At 46.0% G+C, this 23651-nt stretch overlaps 1 protein-coding gene across 1 annotated transcript in view; it reads left to right on the top strand.

Moving 5' to 3' along the window:
* Positions 1 to 21555, top strand: part of LOC135514214 (homeobox protein cut-like 2) — a 128486-nt gene extending 106931 nt beyond the window's left edge. The window contains 19 exon segments of the mRNA XM_064937530.1: positions 2463 to 2603; positions 4206 to 4356; positions 4608 to 4684; positions 4768 to 4834; positions 9962 to 10010; positions 10738 to 10842; positions 11087 to 11269; positions 11369 to 11427; positions 11538 to 11586; positions 11885 to 11975; positions 12118 to 12771; positions 14058 to 14159; positions 14368 to 15221; positions 15582 to 15747; positions 15946 to 16083; positions 16086 to 16247; positions 17337 to 17525; positions 18191 to 18467; positions 18582 to 21555. Coding sequence (XP_064793602.1) covers positions 2463 to 2603; positions 4206 to 4356; positions 4608 to 4684; positions 4768 to 4834; positions 9962 to 10010; positions 10738 to 10842; positions 11087 to 11269; positions 11369 to 11427; positions 11538 to 11586; positions 11885 to 11975; positions 12118 to 12771; positions 14058 to 14159; positions 14368 to 15221; positions 15582 to 15747; positions 15946 to 16083; positions 16086 to 16247; positions 17337 to 17525; positions 18191 to 18467; positions 18582 to 19410 — 4343 coding nt within the window. The 3' untranslated portion in view covers positions 19411 to 21555.
* Positions 21556 to 23651: the final 2096 nt, after the last annotated feature.

Below are 23651 nucleotides of genomic sequence, written 5' to 3'. Positions count from 1 at the left end.
GCAGCACCCAGAGAGCTGCCCCCTGCTATGGGATGAGCAATAGCAGCGTAATACCTGACCAGCGGCCGCTAGGAACCAGCCATGGAAGCTCATTATCTCATCTGTAACACTGATGCAAACTCAATGGAGATGATGAGACCACACACACATAGATTCTATGATAGCCCTATCCTGGCTAACTAGTGTAGTGACTTTGCTAACACCACACAATACCACCAAATCAGGTGGAACTGTGTTGAAGTACAAATTAACAACTGTGTTGAAGTGCAAGTGATGTCTTTGCTGGTATACTGAGAGGATAGGCGTGTGTCCCTGGAATGACCTCTGAACCTTCTCCTCCTCATAACATTCTGTTCATCCCCACCTTTGCCCAGCCACTGTGATTCACGTGTGAACGGACCTTATTTGACTGGAGAATATGGTGTATTAATGTGCAGTGATTTATGCTGTAGTGCTATCTGTTATAATGACTACAGGGCAGGGCGGGGGGGGGGGGGGTCTAGGTATATTGGCAGTATGGTGTAAAATTCAATTAAAGTATTCAATCTTCCTTTTATGGTAAGGATTTCCTGTTAAAGAAATGCTCTTAAAGGAATATCCAGCACAGCTTATTAGCAACATCAATTAGCAGTCCTGTTCTCTTCCGTTATCAGCAGTCTTCTTTGACACTTCCCCCAACTGTAGCCCGTCTGGTAGAGCTACACCCTGGTCCCTCTGAGAGTACCCCTGCTGCTCTCCTCTTTGACTGGGTTCATTTTGTATACATGGCTACCATATATCCCTTCACTTTTTTTTTGCCTAGCCACTGATTGATAATCCCTGCTTGTCCAAGTGTGAGAGATCCCTTACTGTAATCTCTGCACTTTGATCATGGAAAGTTAAAAGGATACATGGAAAAGAGGCTGATAAAGGGATTTCTGTGACAGTGCGTCCATGTGAAAAGCACTGTTTTAGGTCCTTCTGTTTGTCTAAGAAGAGCTCTGCTCTTACGTGTGATGTCCCATGTGACTGATGCAATATCTCCAGTGTGGGTGTAACAGTGAACACAGACACACAGGAGGTTCAGTTGACTGTAAAATGGTCCTGGGGAAGAAATGGTTCAATCAATTATCTTTGTCCGAGTGTTTCTGATGAAACTTCAGATATGTCAAATGGTTATGGAAGTCTTTTCACAAATTGCAAATTTTTGACAGTTGTGTTTCTGTGGCCTGTTTCGACTTGGCTGTCTAGTCTCAGTGGTGTCTGTTGAAGTGTAAACGTCTGTGGTTAGGCTCTCTGAAAAGTCAGTTCAGTCTGTGCCCGTGTTGAAGAAAGGATATGATCGCGATTCACACAGGTGCAGAAAGACGAGCGCATGAAAGCTGCGGGAGAAAAGTTTGTGCAACAAAGCAGCGATTTTCCCTCCTTGGAGTTTTGAAAGGCTGGTGTGTGTGTGTGCAAGAGTGTGTGTGTGTGTGTGTGTGTGCGTATCTCTACATCCTCCCTCCCTCCTTGTCAGGTGGCTCCCCTGAGCCCCTCTCTCTGTGCTTTGGCACTAGAAGTCACCTCCTTTGGTGTGCGGCAGGCAGGTACACAACAGGAGCAGCTCTCCCTCTCAGAGCTGTTGAACTTTTCGGGAAGGGAAGAAAGGGAACGGGAAGATTAAAAACAGCCCTGTGATGTGGAGTGCCGAGCCGCCTCCTGAGAATTCCTGGCATAATAATTTAAATGATCAAATGACACAGAGGAGACTTGTTAGCAGAGAAACAGCCTCCTAGTTGGCCCCATGGGGCCCAGGCTGCTGCACATGCATTGCCAAACAGCTCCTCTGTTGTGCTAAAGAATCAGTCTTCTTTTTCTCTTCTTTTCAGGAGCAGACTTTTTCCAGACTTTGTTGGATTTGTTTAGGTGTATATTTGGGACTGAAGTGTGCGTCATATTCTACTGCAGTCTATGTGGCTTTTTTTGACGTTCATTTTTCTGGTGATGAGTTCCATTGGATTTGATCTTAGTAGTTTAGTCTATTCATGTCATTAGGGCCAGCCAGCCTGTGAGATTTCTAAGGAGTCTCATTGGAGTGAATTCTAGAGTCCCTCTTTGAAGCCATTTCTCTGTCTCCTACTCTTGGTGCTGTTGTGCAGGAGAGCATATGATAACTGTACTGTCTCGTGCAGAAAATGGTATAGTATATTATTCTTTTAATATGCCATTTAAAAAGTTCCTTTTCAACATCCTGACATCAGTTGTATAACAGGAGACATATTTTGACATCAGCAACAAGATAATTGTGATATCTCATTATTTTTGATCAAATAGATAGGCAATGAAATTCACTTGACTGAAGTGTTGAACTTTTGACTTTACTAATCCACTTCAGCATTTGAATTACCACTCAATATTATGGCTGTGTGGTTGTTTTGCATGGAGTGGTTCATAGAAAAATGTAAAATGTCTCTCCATCTTGTTTGTCTTTTTGCTCTCAGACCCAGTTCCCGTTCTTGAGGCCACACACACCCTGGAGGAGAGGCTGCAGCAGCTGCAGAGTTCGGCCCCAGACAGCGAGGCCCTGGTCAGGGAGATCAGCGGGCACTGGAAGAGACACCTGGAGTGCCTTGACAAGCCAGGTCAGACCAGAGGCACAGCCTGGTCTCATAGACTAGACGTAACATAGTAAATGTAAATCCGGGACCCTCAAATTAGTATGATATGTTATGTTTGGTATGGTTACATAAGACAGATGTTTACTTAAGCCAAAAACTAAAGTAGGGTGGTTAGTCGGGGTGGATGGGTGCGCATATAAAGCGAACGTCGAGCAACCCAATGATTGCGAGTTCGAATCTCATCACGGACAATTTAGCATTTAGCTAATTAGCAACTTTTCAACTATACTGAAAAAATATAGAAATGCAACATGCAACAATTTCAATGATTTTACTGAGTTACAGTTCATATAAGGAAATCAGTCAATTGAAATCAATTCATTAGACCCTAATCTATGGATTTGACATGACTGGGCAGGGGCGCAGCCATGGGTGGGCATAGGCCCACCCACTTGGGAGCCATGTCCAGCCAATCAGAATGAGTTTTTCCCCACAAAAGGGCATTATTACAGACAGAAATACTCCTCAGTTTCATCAGCTGTCCATGTGGCAAGTGAAGAAGCCGGATGTGGAGGTCCTGGGCTGGCGTGATTACACGTCGTGGTCTGCGGTTGTGAGGCCGGTTGGACGTACTGACAAATTTTCTAAAATGACTTTGGAGGCAGCTTATGGTAGAGAAATTAACTGCTCTGGTGGACATTCCTGCAGTCAGCATGCCAAATTGCATGCTCCCTCCAAACTTGAAACATCTGTGGCATTGTGTTGTGTGACAAAACTGCGCATTTTAGAGTGGCCTTTTATTTTCCTCAGCACAAGGTGCACCCGTGTAATGATCAAGCTGTTTAATCAGCTTCTTGATATGCCACACCTGTCAGGTGGAGAAATGCTCACTAACAGGTATGTAAACAAAGTTGTGCACAACATTTGAGAGAAAGAAGCTTTTTGTGCGTATGGAAAATATCTATGATATTTTATTTCAGCTCATGAAACATGGGACCAACACTTTGCATGTTGTGTTTATATTTTTGTTCAGTATACCTTCTACTTTTTATCTACTTTGCAACTACTTAGCATGTTAACTAACCCTTCCCCTTAACCTAACCCTTTTAGCTAACCCTTGCCCTAACTCTTTAACATAACTTCTAACCTTAACCCTAATCTCTAGCCTAGCTAACGTTAGACAGCTGGCAAACGTTAGCCACCTATCCATCTAGCTAGAATTCTTTACATGTTGCACGTTTTGCCAATTCGTAACATATAATATGAATTGTAATTCTTAACATATCATATTTAATGGGTGATGGATATCCACAAATGAATACATACCATATGAAAGGTAACATATCATACTAAATGGAGTGTCGTGGTTTACGTACAAAATAATAAGAAATGCTCTGAGACCAGGTTGCAGCCACAGCCCTGACCACAGAATGGGCCCAGGCTGAGCTCACTGCTGTTCGATTGTTCAAAATTTCAATTTCAGAGAAAAAAAATCTAATAAACTATTTTTGTTCTACAAACAATCCACTTTTATCCACACACGGATGTCTCTGTTCCATGTAGTCTCTGTGGCCTCTCACCTCAGATGATCACAGCACTCATCTGTACTCTGCTTCCTATCCACAGGAGACACAGAGGAGGACCCAGCAGCAGCAGAGTCAGGACCTGGGGAGGCATCGAGCTGGACAGCTGGTGTGATGACTCCAAACAGCAAACAGGCCCTCAGAGTCACAGGCTCACCTCAGCAGAACCACCAGGGCCAGAACCAGACAGAAGGGTAGAAACACAGGCCTGATCCTTGCCTCTCTCACAACCTTGTGAACATGATATGATGTGTACATGATAAAAGCAAAAAAGAGGACAGCCCCCAGCCCGTCAGTCATACTACACAATGACAATAGACCTGAATGTAATCACATTTAAACCTCAATCTAATGAGTGGAAACAGAATGTAATACAGTATGTGTGCTGTATGCCTGAGAGTATGTAAGCATGGTCATCTTTGACATTGCGTCTCTCTTCACATAGGGAAGCCGAAGACACAGATGCCACTCTGGCCGACAGACTGGGTGAGGCCGAGGAGAGGATCAAAGTGCTGCATTCATGTGAGTGTTTTGTCCGGTGGTCCTTTCTGGACACAGTGAGGTGAAAGGTCATCACGACTAATCCTGTTCCTTTATCTCTCTAGCTCTGAGCACAGCCCAGACAGATCTTCTGGACCTGCGGTGTAAATACGACCAGGAGAAGGCCAACAAGTAAGAGCCTGCTTATATCTCCACTGTCTCTCAACTCCTCTGTTCATGTAACCCACTCAGCCTATGTCCATACTGTGGTCACTGCTTGTTCTCTAACATGTTCCCTAACCCTCATTTACTCTACTCATGATCTCTCCATCTATACTAATGCAGGTCCCGACTGCAGGTCCTTACTCAGGTCCCTTCTGCAGGTCCCTACTGCAGGTCCCTAGTCAGGTCCCTACTGCAAGTCCCTACTGCAGGTCCCTAGTCAGGTCCCTACTGCAGGTCCCTAGTCAGGTCCCGAGTCAGGTCCCTACTGCAGGTCCCTAGTCAGGTCCCTACTGCAGGTCCCTACTGCAGGTCCCTACTGCAGGTCCCTACTGCAGGTCCCTACTGCAGGTCCCTAGTCAGGTCCCTACTGCAGGTCCCTAGTCAGGTCCCTACTGCAGGTCCCTACTGCAGGTCCCTAGTCAGGTCCCTAGTCATGTCCCCACTGCAGGTCCCTACTTAGGTCCCTAGTCAGGTCCCTAGTCATGTCCCCACTGCAGGTCCCTACTTAGGTCCCTAATGCAGGTCCCTAATGCAGGTCCCTAATACAAGTCCCCACTGCAGGTCCCTAGTCAGGTCCCCACTGCCGGTCCCTACTTAGGTCCCTAATGCAGGTCCCTACTGCAGGTCCCTAGTCAGATCCCTAGTCATGTCCCCACTGCAGGTCCCTACTTAGGTCCCTAATGCAGGTCCCTACTGCAGGTCCTTACTCAGATCCCTACTGCAGTCCCTAATGCAGGTCCCTAATGCAAGTCCCTAATGGAGGTCCCTAATGCAGGTCCCTAATGCAGGTCCCTAATGCATGTCCCTAATGCAGGTCCCTACTGCAGGTCCCTAGTCGGGTCCCGAGTCAGGTCCCTACTTAGGTCCCTAGTCAGGTCCCTACTGCAGGTCCCTACTGCAGGTCCCTAGTCAGGTCCCTACTGCAGGTCCCTAGTCAGGTCCCGAGTCAGGTCCCTACTGCAGGTCCCTACTGCAAGTCCCTACTGCAGGTCCCTACTGCAGGTCCCTACTGCAGGTCCCTAGTCAGGTCCCTACTGCAGGTCCCTAGTCAGGTCCCTACTGCAGGTCCCTAGTCAGGTCCCTACTGCAGGTCCCTAGTCAGGTCCCTACTGCAGGTCCCTAATGCAGGTCCCTAATGCAGGTCCTTACTCAGGTCCCTAATGCAGGTCCCTAATGCAGGTCCCTAATACAAGTCCCCACTGCAGGTCCCTAGTCAGGTCCCCACTGCCGGTCCCTACTGCAGGTCCCTAGTCAGGTCCCTAGTCATGTCCCCACTGCAGGTCCCTACTTAGGTCCCTAATGCAGGTCCCTACTGCAGGTCCTTACTCAGATCCCTACTGCAGTCTCTAATGCAGGTCCCTAATGCAAGTCCCTAATGGAGGTCCCTAATGCAGGTCCCTAATGCAGGTCCCTAATGCATGTCCCTAATGCAGGTCCCTAATGCATGTCCCCACTGCAGGTCCCTAATGCATGTCCCTACTGCAGGTCCCTACTCAGCCCCACCTATGCATACACCACTATGCTCAGCCTTCTCTCTTTAGCCATGCTTGCTCTACCCTAATTCACACATGGTCACTCTCCACTGTAATGTACCCATTTCCAGTCTGAACCTTCAGAATGCCATTGTAAAAACAGACCTGGGCTGCAACGGAAATTACACCCTATTCCCTATATAGTTCACTAATTTTGACCAGAGCCCTATGCGTGTAGTGCACTATATAGGGAATAGGGTGCCATTTCGGATGTTACTGTGGTGTGACTCACCGACTAATGCAGGTGGATGGATGGGAGAGCTCTGTGTTGGCCTCCTCTGTCTGACAGCCAGGGCCTTGCCTTGCCAGGCCTCAAAAAGAATGGCTTCATTTAAAGATTGCTTCAGAAAACACTCTACCTTGTCCTGGATCTGTGAGCGCTATGTATCCAGCTCAACGGTTGAAATGAATGTGAAGTTGTATGAAGGATGTCGATAGACATTCAAAGTAAACACTCCTTTGTTTGGGTAGTGCTGCGGACGGAGCACAGTGAGCCGGTGCTAATGGATTTTCTCCCAGGCTTAATCCATGGTGCAATTGAACTGTAGTTTCCAGACCCACCGCCATCCATTCTGCTGGATTTGAAGAATTTTCCGTTCGACTCCCCTTTCATGTTCAGCAGCTGTTCACAGTGACGGCTCGTTAGCTCTCTGTGAGGGGAGAGAGGAAGGATGGTTGTGCGTTGGTGTTAGGGCCACTGGGCCAGTGCTTCGTTTGTGAATGGCTCGGCTTCTAGTTAGTGAATAGGTGACGAGGAATACATCCTATATGGGTTGTCCGATGAGTGGGTGTTGTCCTCAGCTGCCTGTGATAGGCTAATAGAAACACTGAACACCCCCCTGGTCCATTATCACCACTACCTCTCAGTACTCATCTCCGTGGCTCTGTGTAGCTAACTTCACCTCCTAATTACTCTGATTGACTTTTTCCTTGATGTTAATAATAAAGGTGATTTGGCTGTTTTGAGTATCTGAACAGGTAATCAATACAAAGCATTTTTTCCATACTGCTCAAGTTCATTAAATCTGGATATGACACCTGTTACCTTTTTCTGTCAGTGTGGTTCCATCCATCCTGGGCTTATTGATGTGGCCTGGACTCTGCCCAGAGCTTCTGGACTGTATTGCACACCACACCACTACTTATTAATATAGAGAACTATTGATTTATTTGAATTTTTAATGGGTCTGGTTTTACTATTGTTTCACCCCACCCCCCTCCCCTCCCCTCCCCCCCCCAAAAGCAATGCTCTGTGACTATTCAGAATGGGTTATAAGTCATGCAGTTAAGTTGTTTGTGTCATTAATCTTCCTCAAACAAGCACATAATAACCAGCAGTGAGATGAAGGGCACTGTGGGTGCAGACGTAGGTGAGGAAGAACATGGTTTGTTTGAAAATAGTTTGTTTGATAGTGAACAATATCACTGATTTGCTCTCCAAACACATTTAGTGAAACGGAAAGGGGTTTCTTTGTCCTGAAAACTTCAGAAATCTTTGCATATTTGAATCAATTTCACAGTTCTCGTTAATTCATCTTTCTCCACATTTTGAAAATCTACTCCCATGTGTCTAAAAATAAACTTTTGAACTTCAAACAAACCTCATGAATAATCTGTCTATTTATATTGGACTTCTCTGATTGTTAGATGGATGGAGGCATGTAGGAATGAAATCTCCAAAGAAAAGTATTGTATTGATCAGACATGCAGTCCGTTTCTGTCTGGTTTTGGTTGTACTGTAGTGAGCTATGTGAGGAATGATGCTTTGTTTATGTTGTGTGTGATTTAGTGTGAATCGTTTCAGAAAAGTGTGTAAGGGGTCTGATAACGAGTTGATGATTAGGTGATTATGCCCTCGAAGCCGGTGTTTGGAGGATATATTGGCACGGTGTTGTTAGGCCCTAGACAGTGGATTGTGCAGTGAGATGGAACATTAAATAGGCATTTCAACATCATGGGCTTAGCCGGTGGTCATTTGTGGACTAGACACCGGCTGGAACGTGGTTTTAACCAATCAGTATCCAGGATTAGACACACCCATTGTATAATTAAGTGATAATGCCCTCGAAGTCAGTGTTTGGAGGATATATTGGCACGGGAGATCTGGCAAACTGTGACAATATATCCTCCAAACACTGGTTTCGAGGGCATTATCACTTTTGTTCAACGGGTTACCAACAAATTCAAATAATGATTGACATATAAAAAAACATTATTTTGATGAATTTATTCATACTGTTTCATCTTTCCACGATATATAGTCCCGACACAAATCTAGGGTTGCTACCCAAGCCGGCTAGTTGTTCATTCTATCGGTTAGGTTGCCAGAGATGCAACCCAGTCGTGAAGTATTTTTATTCTGTATCTATGGACGTGACCCGGTCGTTAGTTATTGTTTCATTCTTATCCCCTTTCTTGCTAGCTAGTCAACTGGTGCTAACACAGTCACGTCAAACAGTGCAGCAAAAGTAGTTACAGTTACAGAAAAGTAGCTGCATTTTCATTTGTTTATGCTATTTCCTAATGACATTAACAGAACAATGAGCTAGCTAGTGATGCGGGATTTCGCCTGGTATAGAAAATGGGCCCTCTCGCCAGGACACTGTTCAGAGAACCTAGCCATCTACATAGCTAACACAATCCCTTCAAATGCTGGAAAGACAGCAAACTTGCTGCATTTCATTTAGTTAGACCTGTTTTTCTATTGTCATTTCTTTGTATATATCCATAAAACTTATGCTGATTCATGATTTGGAGAAAAGCTGCCTGCCTGTCTGTCTCATCCCAACTCTTGACACATTCATTCCTATGGGACAGCTGGAGATCAAATTTGAATATTGAAACAATGTTGCAAATGTTGGAGACAGACAGCAAAGTTTATACAAAGCTCTGCTGTTGAAAACCAAACGCTCATCTAAAAGAAAGGGGAGATTATGTCTAGATGCATTTTTACAGTGGAGATCAAGTTTATATGTTGCCTGTTGGGTTGATGAGACAGTGGATTGCAGGGTGAGATGGAATAGTTACAAGCAATTTCAACGTCATATCCTTAGCCGGTGGTAACTTGTGAAATAGACACCGGCTGGAACGCGGTTTTAACCAATCAGCATCCAGGATTAGACCCACCCTTTGTATAATTAAACAATAAGGCACGAGGAGGTGTGGTACAGTATATGGCCAATATACCACACATTCTTAGATCGACACAAAGCGGAGTGCCTGGATACAGCCCTTAGCCGTGGTATATTGGCCATATTCCACAAACCTCCAAGGTGCCTTATTGGTATAAACTGGTTACCAATGTAATTAGAGCTGTAAAAATAAATGTTTTGTCATACCCATGGTATACGATCTGATATACCACGACTGTCAGTCAATCAGCATTCAGGGCTCGACCCACCCAGTTTATAATGTGTTATAGACTCATGTTATATGTATTGCGTATTGTGCTGTATGGTGTTGCCCTACATTGAGGTCAGATGTCAAGGAGGGTGTATAAATCATGCTAGACTAGGCGATTGCCCCCTCCGTAACCCACAGGCTGGTTCTGTTTGTGTTCCAGGGCGGAGGAGGTCGGTGTGATCATGATGAATCTTGAGAAGGCAAACCAGGTGAGTGAAAAATGCCGTCCTGTTGGCAGCCCTCTGAATAAGATGCTTCTTCGTTAAGATAATCACTCCTGTAATCAAGCATCCTGTTTAATTAGACACCCTGCATTCTGCAGCACCCTTGCCTCTCCCTACCCTGCCTACCCTCCCTGAGCTCCTGTGATTAGAGGCAGTAAACCCTGGCCCCCGTCTGTGGGTGCTCCACGGCACCACTGCAACACTCAGTAAAGGACAGGAGAGACTGCCAAGCGCGATTGATGCCGGAGTGCCGTGCGCTGGGGCTCGTACCTACCTCATTGCCTTAATTGCTTCCTTTCCTTCCTAGTGATTTCTCTTCTCTCTCTGTTTTTTCTCTCTCTCTCTCTCTCTCTCTCTTTCTCATTCTCTCTCTTGAACCTTCTCTTTCTCCTTCTCTCTCTCTTTCTTTCCGCCAGCAGCCCTTAGTTAAATTTTCTCAAAATGAATCATTAATTAGCAGCCCGAGTGTGACGGAGCAGGTAAACAGTCTGGGAAGAAAGTACACTGACTTAACAGTCCTCTCAGGAATATCGAGTTGCAGTCTTCTGCCGGTGGTCCTCCTCTATTTATTTAGTTTCTGAAGGTCTGTCCTCAGAATCATCTGTCTGTGCTCTTCAGGACCAGTTCATCTATATATCTGCTGAGTGACTGACAGGTTGGTTGTGTCAGTATTCTGTTGTGCGAGTTGTAATGCTGTGATGTTTGATTGTAGAAAGCAGAAATGGCCCAGAGGGAGGTGGAGAGGCTAAAGGAACAACTGGCCAGTCCCCGGAGCGCCACCCCAGGGAGCTGCCATCCACCAGAGGGCACTAGTGGGGTGAGACAAGACCACATCCTCTTCTGTTCAGATCAATGTGTTCCTCAATCCCCCCCCCCCCCTCCCCCCCTTCAAATTCATTGAAGCTTCACATCATGGATCTTTTAAGTGTGGGAATTCTGGACGGTAGAATTTTATCCTTTTTCAAAAGGAATTCTCACCTTCCATTTATTTACCCTTCAGTGTCTTTGACTCCTTTTGACTCTGTTTCCTCTCACACCCTGTCTTTCTTTCTTCCACTTAGGAGAGGGGTGATGTGTTGCCTTCCAAGCTGGAGGCTAAGCTGATGGCTAAAGACCGAGAGATCCTCAGGCTACTGGAAAACGTACAGAGACTACAGTTCGCACTACAGGAAGTCCAAAACATCTCAGCCAATCAGATCATTGAGCTGGAAAGCCAGCTGACTTATAAGACAGAAGCTATTGAGGTAAGTCCTACTGCACACACTCAAATGGCAAGCGGTATGGACCCACCTTCTTGTCGGTGGAGTTTGCTGATATATGCTTCCTCTCTTTGACTGTTTCAGAGATTAGAAGCTAAACTGCAATCCCAGTTGGACTATGAAGAGATTAAAACAGAACTCCGGTGAGGCAAACACCCATAGTGCTTGAGAAGAGACGACTAATCATATTACAATATCTTATATATATAGAAACACAATATAACATTCTTACTGTTGTTTTTTCCTCTTGTAGTATCTTGAAGGTAATGAAGCTGGCCTCAACGAATGGTAGCTCGTCCCAGGTGAGATATATATTGAAGCTTATTGCCTTGTTGTTCATAGCCCAGCATTAATCAAAATAGTTTGAACTTTCGTTTCCTCTTAATGTTCCACTGCTGTCAGGGAAGAAAGAGTTTAGCAGTGCCATTGAATGCTTCAGTGAGCGTCATGCATTGTAAGGATATCTACAGCCACTATAATTGATTAATCGAAATTGAACAGCCTGTGTGTGTGTGTGTCTCTCTCTCTCTCTCTCTCTCTCTCTCTCTCTCTCTCTCTCTCTCTCTCTCTCTCTCTCTCTCTCTCTCTCTCTCTCACCAGGACACTGCAGAGGCTTTTTTGCGGGACAAAGAGGCCTTTCTTCCCTCTCCCAAGTACCTGATGGATAAGGCCAGAATCTTACACAACAATGGTGAGGCAACAGTTCCCATGCCTATGAAATCTAATTGTAGTTCTTCAAAGCTGTTTGTATTGTACTGTGTTGGCTCTATGAGGCTGTATACCCCAGTGGCTGTGAAAGTGCTGCTAATCTGAGTGTGACTCTGTGTCTGCAGATGAGGACCGATCAGAGGAGTCAGGCAGGGAGTCAGACAGGGAGTGGGGCAGGCCCGCAGGGTCCTTCTCCTCAGTCTCCCAAGTGGATGAGCGTACCTCTGCCAGCCCTGGACCCCCCACAATGGACGTCTCCTCCTCTAGCCACGACCTCCCCCGCCCCTTCTCTGTGTCCCCCTGCTCAAGGGACAGGCTGTCTGCGGACCACGTCGTCCACAAGCAGCTCCTCTCCTCCCCACTCTTTAAGAAGGAATCCGGCAGCCCCCTCATGGCCTTCCCCACCGCCCTGTATGCAGCCAAAGTCACCCTAATGTCAGCCAATCAGGGACCTGCAGGGGCCGGCGGCATCGAGGCCGGCCTGCCCAGTGACCAATCGGAAAGCGGGAGCTCCACTGCGGGTGATGATGACCAGTTGGAGACAGCAGAGATTGCTTTCCAGGTCAAAGAGCAGCTGCTGAAGCACAACATTGGCCAGCGTGTGTTTGGTCACTATGTGCTAGGGCTATCACAGGGCTCGGTCAGTGAGATACTGGCCCGACCCAAGCCCTGGAGGAAGCTGACAGTGAAAGGCAAGGAGCCCTTCATCAAGATGAAACAGTTCCTGTCTGACGATCAGAACATCTTGGCCCTCAGGACCATCCAGGTCCGACAGAGAGGTGAGTGGACTGAACAGTTGTCACTCCAGCAGAATACTCAGCAGGGTCGGTCCTGGGCGGTCCCTGGATGGGAGACCAGATGCTGCTGGAAGTGGTGTTGGAGGACCAGTAAGGGGCAGTCTTTCCTCTGGTCTAAGGTGATCCCAATGCCCCAGGGCAGTGAAGGGGACATTGCCCTGCGTAGGGTGTCGTCTTTCGGATGGGACGTTAAATGGGTGTCCTGACTCTCTGTGGTCATTAAAAATCCGATGCCACTCATCTAAAGAGTAGGGGTGTTAACCCCTCATGGCTAAATTCCCAACCTGGCCCCATTCCATCATGGCCACCTAATCATCCCCCTAATTCCTAATTGGCATAGATCATCTCTCCACCTCTCCACAAAAATGGTTGCCATGCATCACCCAAGTGGATGCTACACATTGGTGGTGGATGAGGTGAGTTTCCCCCTACTATGTAAAGTGCTCTGAGTAAAATGAAATAATATCAGGCATTAATCTGCTGTACATGCATTTAATGTGCTATAGCAGAAGGTTGTGTGTTGCGGTAGCAGTATTTGTATTTGAGGATTTTATTAGTGCTGTGGGATAGAGCAGAGTTGGCCGCTCTGTCTCTCTGATGAGTTTTGAAAGGTTGGTGGTTTAGTTTTTGGGCCTCTCTGCATTTAAACCGTTTAATCTCCCTGGGCTGCACTTTTAACTTCTTCATTTGCATTTGACATTTCAGTCATTTAGCAGAGACTCTTACCCAGAGCGACTTTAGTGCATTCATCTTCAGATAGCTAGGTGAGACAGCCACATATCACAGTCATAGTAAGTACATTTTTCCACTAAAGTAGATATCACCAAAGTCAGAGCTAGTAAGGCGGTAAGAACGTTAAGAGCGAGTGTTAGGTCTCTGGGGGGGTGGGGGGTATTTAAGATACTATGCTGTCCTGGCTTCAGGGGGAAGCTGGTTCCTCCATTGGGGTGCCAGGACAGAGAAGAGCTTGGACTGGACAATGCCGAAGCTTCCCTCCCATAGGGATGCGAGGGCCAAGAGAACAGAGGTGGCTTCCTCTCCCGTGTTTCTTGTGTTACTTTTAAACTTTGTTTTCTTCCCAGATTTCAGAGCTTTTGAAAGTTGAGCTTGCCGTATACCGCAACCTCAGACGCCAACATCTCAAAGGCAGCCATTGATCTTCCAGTCGAAAGCAAAGCCTTGGAACTGCTCTCTGATCAGCCATCCCACTCACTCGCTCTCTCTCCCCCCTCCTTTTCTCTCACTCTCTGTTACCCTCTCTGTGGTAGGGAGCATCACTCCTCGCATCCGAACTCCTGAAACTGGGTCAGACGACGCCATCAAAAATATCTTGGAGCAGGCCAAGAAGGAGATCCAGTCCCAGAGAGGAGGTGTGTCTGGAACAGGTTATGCATCTACTCTTTATTCAACTGTGCTAGGTCAGGTGACATTTTTAATTATCATTATTTTTGGTTTGTCCATTTTGAGAGCAATTTTCATTGATGACAGTTGACGTTTTTGAAGTTGGTGTGGACTGTGTATTCGTAGAGTTCTCTGTAACGGTTTGCGTGTGTTTGTGTGTGCGTGCACGATCTGCAGGTGACATTAAGTCGTCCCTTGGCAGCCCCTCTGGCTTGAGCAGTAATGGGGCGGGCGGCAGCTCAGACGACACCATCAAGAACATCCTGGAGCAGGCCAGGAGGGAGATGCAGGCGCAGCAGCAGGCCCTGATGGAGATGGATGTCTGTGGCAGGGCCTCTGCCACCAGCGCTGGGCCCCAAGTGGAGCGCCTGGGGCTCCCTGAGCCTTCCAAGGTCCTGCCTTTACCCACCTTCATCAAACAGGAGGAGGGGGGCACGGTGACCGTGTGCATGGCCAACCCCATCAGCGGCCCCCAGACCCCCCTCAGTGTCCTCTCCCCCGCCGCCTTTGTCCAGAACATCATCCGTAAAGTCAAGTCGGAGATCGGTGAGGCGGGGACTTACTTCGACCAGCACTGGTCTGTGGAGCGGGGGCCCATAGGCATGGTAGGTGGCGTAGGGGGCGGCAGCTCTCGGCCCTTCACCTCAGTGTCTCCCTCCCTGTCCTCTTCCTCGTCTTCGGGCCCCTCGGCCCTGCCCCGGCCCTGGCCCCGGCTGGAGAACGGAGAGTGTCTGCCCAACAGTGAGGAGGCGTCTGCAGCCGAGGAGGACACTGGCTCGGGGATGGTACGGTCTGTGGAAGTAAAAGTGGAGTCGGACGTGTCAGTGAGTGGGGAGTCACCCGGCACTGGTCGTGGCCTGTCCTATTACCCATCATACCTCCCCCGCACCCTGAAGCCCACCGTGCCGCCGCTGACGCCAGAGCAGTATGAGATGTACATGTACCATGAGGTGGACACCATCGAACTCACCCGGCAGGTCAAAGAGAAGCTGGCCAAGAACGGCATCTGTCAGAGGATCTTTGGTGAAAAGGTGTGTGTTCACTTCACTCCATGCTTCCTCTAAACAGGATGACATAGTTTGGATAACTTAATGTGTCTCAATAAGCCATTTGTGAGGCCTCTTTCTGAGCCAAAAATGATTAAGATGTATCATGTGAATATGAAACTGATTTTGAGCATGTGTAATCAAAGCTTGTTCTTCAATTCGGATAGATTGAGTGCTTCTGCCCTCTAGTGGTTGTAGATATTCACTTAAAAATGGGTCCTTAGTGAAACTGATGTGCCAGTCAGCATTTTGTCATGTCTCGAACAGATACCAAAGCGGTACTGAAATTGTTGCATTTGCTCAGTAGGAATAACTTGATGTTTATCCTGTGTATCCTCTCTCCAGGTGCTGGGTCTGTCTCAGGGCAGTGTGAGTGACATGCTGTCTCGGCCCAAACCCTGGAGCAAGCTGACCCAGAAAGGCAGGGAACCCTTCATCCGCATGCAGCTGTGGCTGCTGGACCAGCTGGGTCAAGCACTCACCCAGCTTCCCAGCCAAAGCCTCTCTCGAGGTGGGCTACTACACATCACACACTGCAGCTTGGGCCTATTTATTTTATACAAGTAATTATTTGTATACATATGGTCAATAAGAGCACAAGTGTCTTTTCTAGCTAATCAGCTGATTATAGAAGGTCTCTTTGCTTCTTTATCTGTTGCTCTGACTGATGATTTCACCCTCTGATGCTTTGTGACTCTACCGCCCATAGATAAAAGCCCAGTGACGGCCCAGTCATCGCCCTCCCCACCCCCCAGCCCAGAGGAGAGCCACCCCAGCCCATTGGTGGAGCCCGTCAGCCATACCCTGGAGAGCAGCAAAGAGAACCAGCAGCCTGATGGCCTGGGCCTGATGCCCCCCACCCAGAAGGAGGGAAATCCACCCCCAGTCTGCTGTCCCTCCACCAGCCCCACACCCCCCTGGGCATCCAGGAGCTAGTGGCAATGTCCTCAGAGCTGGACACATACGCCATCACCAAGAAGGTCAAGGAGGTGCTAACAGACAACAACCTAGGTGAGTGTAAGTTGTTGTCTCTGGATATGGCTTTTAGGAATAAGTGTGGGATTTATGTTGTGGTGAGTTAATGGTATGTGTTGTGGTTTTATCTGACCACCTGGCTAGGAAAAACCCTGTGTCTTAGTTATGTCAGGTGTCCACTAGGCCAGCGGACCTACTTTATGTGTGCTCTGGTTGGAATACAGTGTGTCTGTCTGTGAAACTGGAGGGCGCGCAATTCAAATAAATAATCATAAATATTATGTATTTTAAACATTTAGGTAGATATAAGCGCCCCACATCAAAATAGTTTTCCACCGGCACAGGTGTCATACATTCACATATAACAAATAAATATTCACTTACTTTTTGAAAATCCTTCCTCTGATTGGTCATCCAAAGGGTCCCAGCATCCCATGTAGTGTTGCTGTGTTAGATAAAATCCTTCTTTATATCCCAAAATGTCAGTTTAGTTGGCGCCATCGATTTGAGTAATGCACTCGTTCAACTTGCAGAGAAAGGAATCTGAAAATCTACCCCTAAACTTTGATTCAACAAGTCGAAATACATTTCTATTTACTCCTCAGATACCCTGAAATGTAATCAAACTATATACTTTTTTTCTGAAAGAAGTATGTTCAGTAGGAACCAGATTTTAGCAGGTGGGTAATGTCTTCATGGGGAGCGCAAACACACATTTCCAAGACTGTGGCCCTGTACTAAAACTGTTATTCATATTTTTTTACAAGCCTGAAACCTTGAACATTGACTGCTGACACCCTGTGGGAGCCATAGGAATTGCATCCAGGGAGCTAATTTTCAATATGACCTTTCTCTTGCATTTCTAAGAGGATGGTCTCTCTCAAAAAAATCTGGTTGTTTTTTCTTTGGATTCTCCCCTATCATATCTATTGTGTTATATTCCCCTACATTATTTAAACATTCCTACAAACTTCTAAGTGTTTTCTTTCCAATGGTACCAATTATATGCAAATCCTGGCTTCAGGGCCTGAGCTATGGCAGTTTACTTTGGGCACGTCACTCAGGCAGGAAGTGGAGAAAAAAGGTGCCTAGCCCTAAGATTAAACCTTTGTTTGTGTGTTCTAGGCCAGCGGCTGTTTGGGGAGAGTATACTGGGCCTCACCCAGGGCTCAGTGTCAGACCTGCTCTCCAGGCCCAAGCCCTGGCACAAACTCAGCCTCAAAGGCAGGGAGCCTTTCGTCCGCATGCAACTGTGGCTCAACGACCCGCACAACGTGGACAAGCTGAGGGACATGAAGAAGATGGAGAAGAAAGGTTGGTCTATTTACGGCATGTTATCTGCAAATGATGCTCTGTTATCAGGGTTTGCATGTTAGCAGTATGTGTATTTGCATTTAGCCAATCATACAGTAGAGCACTGTGCGGATGTACCAATAAATGTACAGTGCATCCGGAAAGTGTTCAGACCCCTTCCCTCTTTCCACATTTAGTTACCTTACAGCCTTATTCTAAAATGGATGACATAATTCTTTTCCCCTCATTAATCTACAGACAATACCCCATAATGACAAAGCGAAAACAGTTTTTTTTTACATTTTTGCAAATGTATTCAAACAGAAATACCTTATTTACATAAGTATTCAGACCCTTTGCTATGAGACTTGAAATTTAACATTTAACACAAATTGAGCTCAGGTGCATCCTGTTTCCATTGATCATCCTTGAGTTGTTTCTACAACTTGATTGGAGTCCACCTGTGGTACATTCAATTGATTGGGCATGATTTGGAAAGACACACACCTGTCTATATAAGGTCCCATAGTTGACAGTGCATGTCAGAGCAAAAACCAAGCCATGAGGTCAAAGGAATTGTCCGTAGAGCTCCGAGGCAGAATTGTGTTGAGACACAGATCTGGGGAAGGGTACCAAAACATTTATTCAGCATTGAAACTCTCTTCCTCTCTGTGTTGTCCTCTCAGCCTACCTGAAGAGGCGGTATGGGCTGCTGAGTACCGGCTCAGACAGTGACTCTCCCAGTGCCCGCTCTGAGTGTGTGAGCCCAGCTCTGGCTTCAATAGACCTGTGTCCCTACAGTCAGGTGAAGAAGCCCAGGGTGGTGCTGGGGGCTGAGGAGAAGGAGGCTCTGAGGAAGGCCTACCTCCTGGAGCCATACCCCTCCCAGCACACCATTGAGATGCTGGCCTGCCAGCTCAACCTCAAAACCAATACCGTCATCAACTGGTTCCACAACTACAGGTCAGACATGGCATCAGATCCCTACCCCTAGAGGGACTAGAATAATTACATTGAATAAATAAGGTACACGACTCCTTCAAACTGTTAGTTTGATTGTTGTGTTTTTCTAAGCAGGTCCAGGATGCGACGGGAGGTCCTCATGGAGGGTCTCCAGGACAACGACACAGACACAGAACACCACAGCTACTCTCCCTCGGCCATACAGAGCCCCATCTCAGACGGAGATGAGAGGAGGCTGCTGCACCCCGCTGGACGCACCCCCCACCCCATCCGCCCCCTCAGTGCCAACACACCACTGCCTCATGTCAAACAGGAGGCCAGTGAGCGGGAGGACGAGGGAGAGGAGGAGGAGAGGAACGGCTACATCAAACAGCCTAAGATCCAGTGTTTTTCTATGGGTGTCCAGTTCCCTCAGTTGAAAACGGAGCATGAGGACCTGATGGGTGGCTGCCGAGAGCTCCACCTGGCTCCACACTATCCTCAGAGCCTGAGGCAGGAAGAGGGTATGAGCAGCCAGGCTCAGGGGCTCTTCCAGGAGGCGCTCTCCCTAGATGGTCCCCAGAGAACCAGCCAGTCCAGGCACGAGGTTGACGACTCCAGCAAGTCTCCCGTGGACCCGGTCAGATTCAAGGCCTCGTCTGAGCCCTCCCGCAGCAGCCTGGAGGTCTCACTCAACTCCCCCTCCGCTGCCTCCTCGCCCGGCCTCATGATGTCCGTCTCCCCTGTCTCATCTTCCTCTGCACCCATCTCCCCATCCCTGCCCAACCCACCCACGACAAGCACCAACCACAGCCTGGACCCTAACCCCATGCCTCCCATCCAGAGCCCCAAGCCCAACAGGAGCGTTCAGAGACGCACCGAGAAAATTGCCAACCTCAACAACATCATCCACAGGCTGGAGAGAGCGGCTAACCGGGAGGAGACCCTGGAGTGGGAGTTTTAGGCCCCTCCCTTCCTCCACATTTCCTCAGTCCTGCTGACTCACACCAGACATGGGAGACTCTCAAAGAGAAGCTTCAGGAACACATGAAGTGGAGCCTGGCTCCTGAAGGCCTGTCCTCCCTGTCCTCCCATACTGAATAAATACCCTGTAGGATACCAGGGGAAACCAGAGCTAAACTTACAGACAAATTCCCTTAGAGGGCTTTTAGAAAATAAAAAATATTTATAAATGTGTTTTAGTTTTTTTGATAATGGATACAACTTTGAAATATATGTAACAGCACTAGCTGTTATTTTACCTAATGGACTCTGACGTGAAGACTTTTGCAGCTATGGTGTCATGAAATGTACACTGAAGTTGTGTAGATTGCCACTGGGTGAGATTAAAAAAGACTCTGTCTTAAGCCATCAAAAGCACTATAATTATATAAAAAGAGACAATGACCAAATTTGCTAATTTTTGAATAGCAATTTTTCCGATTTTGTCTGTAAAACGGGACAGTTTAAGTCAAGTAACGTGAAATTGTACTACTGACTAAGGGATAGTCCTTTAAGACTCTAAATATTCAACATCTCCTATGTACTTAGTTTCTTGGTGATATGTTTTGAAACATTTGTAACACAAAAGTATAAAGTGTGGTTGTACATGTTGTAGAATTGTCTGCAATAGCCTTCTGAACCAGATGTATCATGGTATTCAACTGACCCTGTTATCCTCTATAGTTAGTCACCTGTGATATACTGGAGCAAAACATTGTGAAAAGAAATCTGTGAAAAATAAGAAAAAAAGGAAATGTAAAATCTAACGAGTAGAATCTTTTTTTGTTGTTATATAATCCTGGAGGTTTACAGTTTTGAACCCTTGTGCACTTGTCAGTAAGTGAAACTCACTACACATGAGCACAGTTTACATGATTTATTTCAGACTTACCTCTATGATCCTTTAACCTCTATGATCCTCCCATCGTTTGAATAAATTGATTAAGATATGTTTGAATTTTGGCTCAGACAGCAATGGAACCTGAGAATCTATTAGTGAGGAGTCACAGGCAAATATTGACATTATTTAATACCACATTGAGAACGCCTGCTCTTGGATAACAAAAGACTTCAAAAGATCCTCCTTTTCTCGCTTGATCCATCATCCTTCTGTCCTCTCACGGGCTCTCATGCTGTTCCTCCTGCAGTCATGTTTATTGTGCCCTTCCAGAGAGGTAAAGCATTACTCCCTCAGTTGAAATACACTACACAACCAAAAGTATGTGGACACCTACTCATAGAACATCTCTTTCCAAAATCATGGGCATTTATATGGATTTGGTCCCCCTTTGCTGCTATAACAGCCTCCACTCTTCTGGGAAGGCTTTTACACTAGATGTTGGAACATTGCTGCGGGGACTTGATTCCCATTCAGCCAAAAGAGCATGAGGTCGTGCACTGATGTTGGGCGATTAGGCCTGGCTCGCAGTCAGCGTTCCAATTTATCCCAAAGGTGTTCAATGAGATGGAGGTCACAGCTCTGTGCAGGCCAGTCAAGTTCTTCCACACCGATCTCGACAAACCATTTCTGTATGGACCTCGCTCTATGCACAGGGGCATTGTCATGCTGAAACAGGAAAGGGCCTTCCCCAAACTGTTGCCACAAAGTTGGAAGCACACAATTGTCTAGAATGTCATTGTATGCTGTAGCGTTAAGATTTCCGGGCCTAGCCAGAACCATGAAAAACAGCCCCAGACCATTATTCCTCCTCCGCCAAACTTTACAGTTGGCACTATGCATTCGGGTATGTAGCATTCTTCTGGCATCCACCAAACCTAGATTCGTCTGTCGGACTGCCAGATGGTGAAGTGTGGTTCATCACTCCAGAGAACGTCCAATGGTGGCAAGCTTTTGAACTCTCCAGCCAACTCTTGGCATTGCGAATGGTGATCTTAGGCTTGTGTGCGGTTGCTCGGCCATGGAAACCCATTACATGAAGCTCCCGACGAACAGTTCTTGTGCTGATATTGCTTCCAGAGGCAGTTTGGAACTCGGAAGTGAGTGTTGCAACCGAAGACAGACAATTTTAACATGCTTCAGCACTCGCCGGTCCTGTTCTGTGAGCTTGTGTGACCTACCACTTCGCGGCATTGTTGCTCCTAGATGTTTCACAATAACAGCACTTACAGTTGACCGAGGCAGTTCTAGCGGGACAGAAATTTGACAAACTGACCTGTTGGAAAGGTGGTATCCTATAACAGGTATACATTGAAAGTCACTGAGTTCTTCAGTAAAGCCATTCTACTGCCAATGTGTGTCTATGGAGATTGCATGGCGGTGTGCTCAATTTTATATACCTGTCATAAATGGGTTTGGCTAAAATAGCCGAATCCACTAATTTGAAGGGGAATCCACATACTTTTGTAAATATACTGTATTGTATCTGTGCACTTGTGAGTGCAAGGGAAATTGACTGTTAGATAAATGAGTGCCCGAGAATGTAATGTTTACTTTAGCTCTGGTTTAGGCTTACTGTGTGCTACACCTAGTGTTTAGTTCAGTGGGCTAACACAGTCTTGAGCCATTTAAACATCTCTGGTTTGATTCCTTGATGATAACATACTGTAGAAAGTAACACAATACCCTATAGAGCACCAACAAGTTTCTCTCTTGTTCGACCTCTGTCTGACTGGAATAAGAATCTGTAAGCAAGTCCTGATGGAAAGAACATGATACAATATGACCTCATCAAAATTCTACTACGTTGAATTCGGTTTGAAAGTACATTCTATGACACAAAATTAAATCAATTATTTCATATTATGCTTGCCTCTGGCCACTACTGTATTGTGTCTGTAATATGAGTTTTGTCATGCTTGCAGTTTGCTAATATCTTCTATATTTTGCTTCTGTTTGGTACTCTGAACGATTTTAATAGATATTCAATACCTTGTGTATGAACTACTTACAGCACTTAGATATTAATAATTGTGAGGATTCATGAAAAGTTCCAATATCGAAATGATCCTAACTTTTAGTGTCCACAAGTCTTTGCCTTTACTGTATTGTTCAATTTGGTAGTAAACACTTGCACATGTCTTACTAGTTCAGAGGATTTGGATTGTATGTATAGATATATAAATATTACACATTTACTGAAAATGATATCATATGTTCTTGAACAAAATGTGCTGACTATATTGAAATGGAGTGTACAGATCTATTAACCAATCCCATATGAGCCAGTTCTGGTCTGGCAAGCTTGCCCATGATTTCGACCTTCTCTCAGGGTAGTCTTGCTTCTTAAAGCTTTACTGAACCAGTCACTCTCATCACTGGTCAATACAATAGTGAATTAATATAATATCAGAAGTACACAGAAGGCAGGATGGTTCTTCTGCCATATGTTATATGGGATTAAGGAAGTTTTAACTATGGGAATGCACATGGAAAACTAGTGGTTGGTTTTTGAGAACAATGGCAGACTATTTTGTAATCCGTTGGTGACAATGTTCAGAAGTAGGTCATTTAATCGAATGGTTTTTGTGAAGCAAACGGGGAGAGGAATAATTATAAAATTGCTGACATCCTGACAGAATTGACTCTTCCATACTTGCTGAGCAGATAAAGTATATGTGCTTGACATTATATACCTCTAAGGATGAAATAGTGGAATTTGGAAATCCCATATTAAAATATGACGAACTTTCCTTTGTTTTAACACCTAATTTTCTATCTCAGTGATACTGTATATGGGAGTACTTAGAAGTAACTTTTCTTGTATGAGATATCATTGTCTTACAGAGAAAAATGTACTACACTGAACAAAAATATAAACACAACATGTAAAGTGTTGGTCCCATGTTTCATGAGCTGAAATAAAAGATCACAGAAATGTTCCATATGCACAAAAAGCTTATTTCTCTCAAACGTTGTGCACAAATAATTTGTACATCCCTATTAGTGAGCATCTCTCCTTTACCAAGATAATCTATCCATCTGACTGGTGTGGCATATCAAGAAACTGATTAAACAGCATGATCATTACACAGGTGCACCTTGTGCTGGGGACAATGAAAGTTCACTCTAAAATGTGCGGTTTTGTCACACAACACAATGCCATAGATGTCTCAAGTTTTGAGGGAGCTTTCATTTGGCATGCTGACTGCAGGAATGCCCACCATAAGCCGCATCCAACATCGTTTTAGAGAATTTGTCAGTACGTCCAACCGGCCTCACAACCGCAGACCACGTGTATGGCG

The sequence above is a fragment of the Oncorhynchus masou genome, chromosome 25 (genome assembly GCF_036934945.1).
Source record: "Oncorhynchus masou masou isolate Uvic2021 chromosome 25, UVic_Omas_1.1, whole genome shotgun sequence".
NCBI lineage: Eukaryota > Metazoa > Chordata > Actinopteri > Salmoniformes > Salmonidae > Oncorhynchus > Oncorhynchus masou.
Note: the sequence above shows the minus strand (reverse complement) of the source record. Positions and strands in the feature narration are given on the sequence as shown.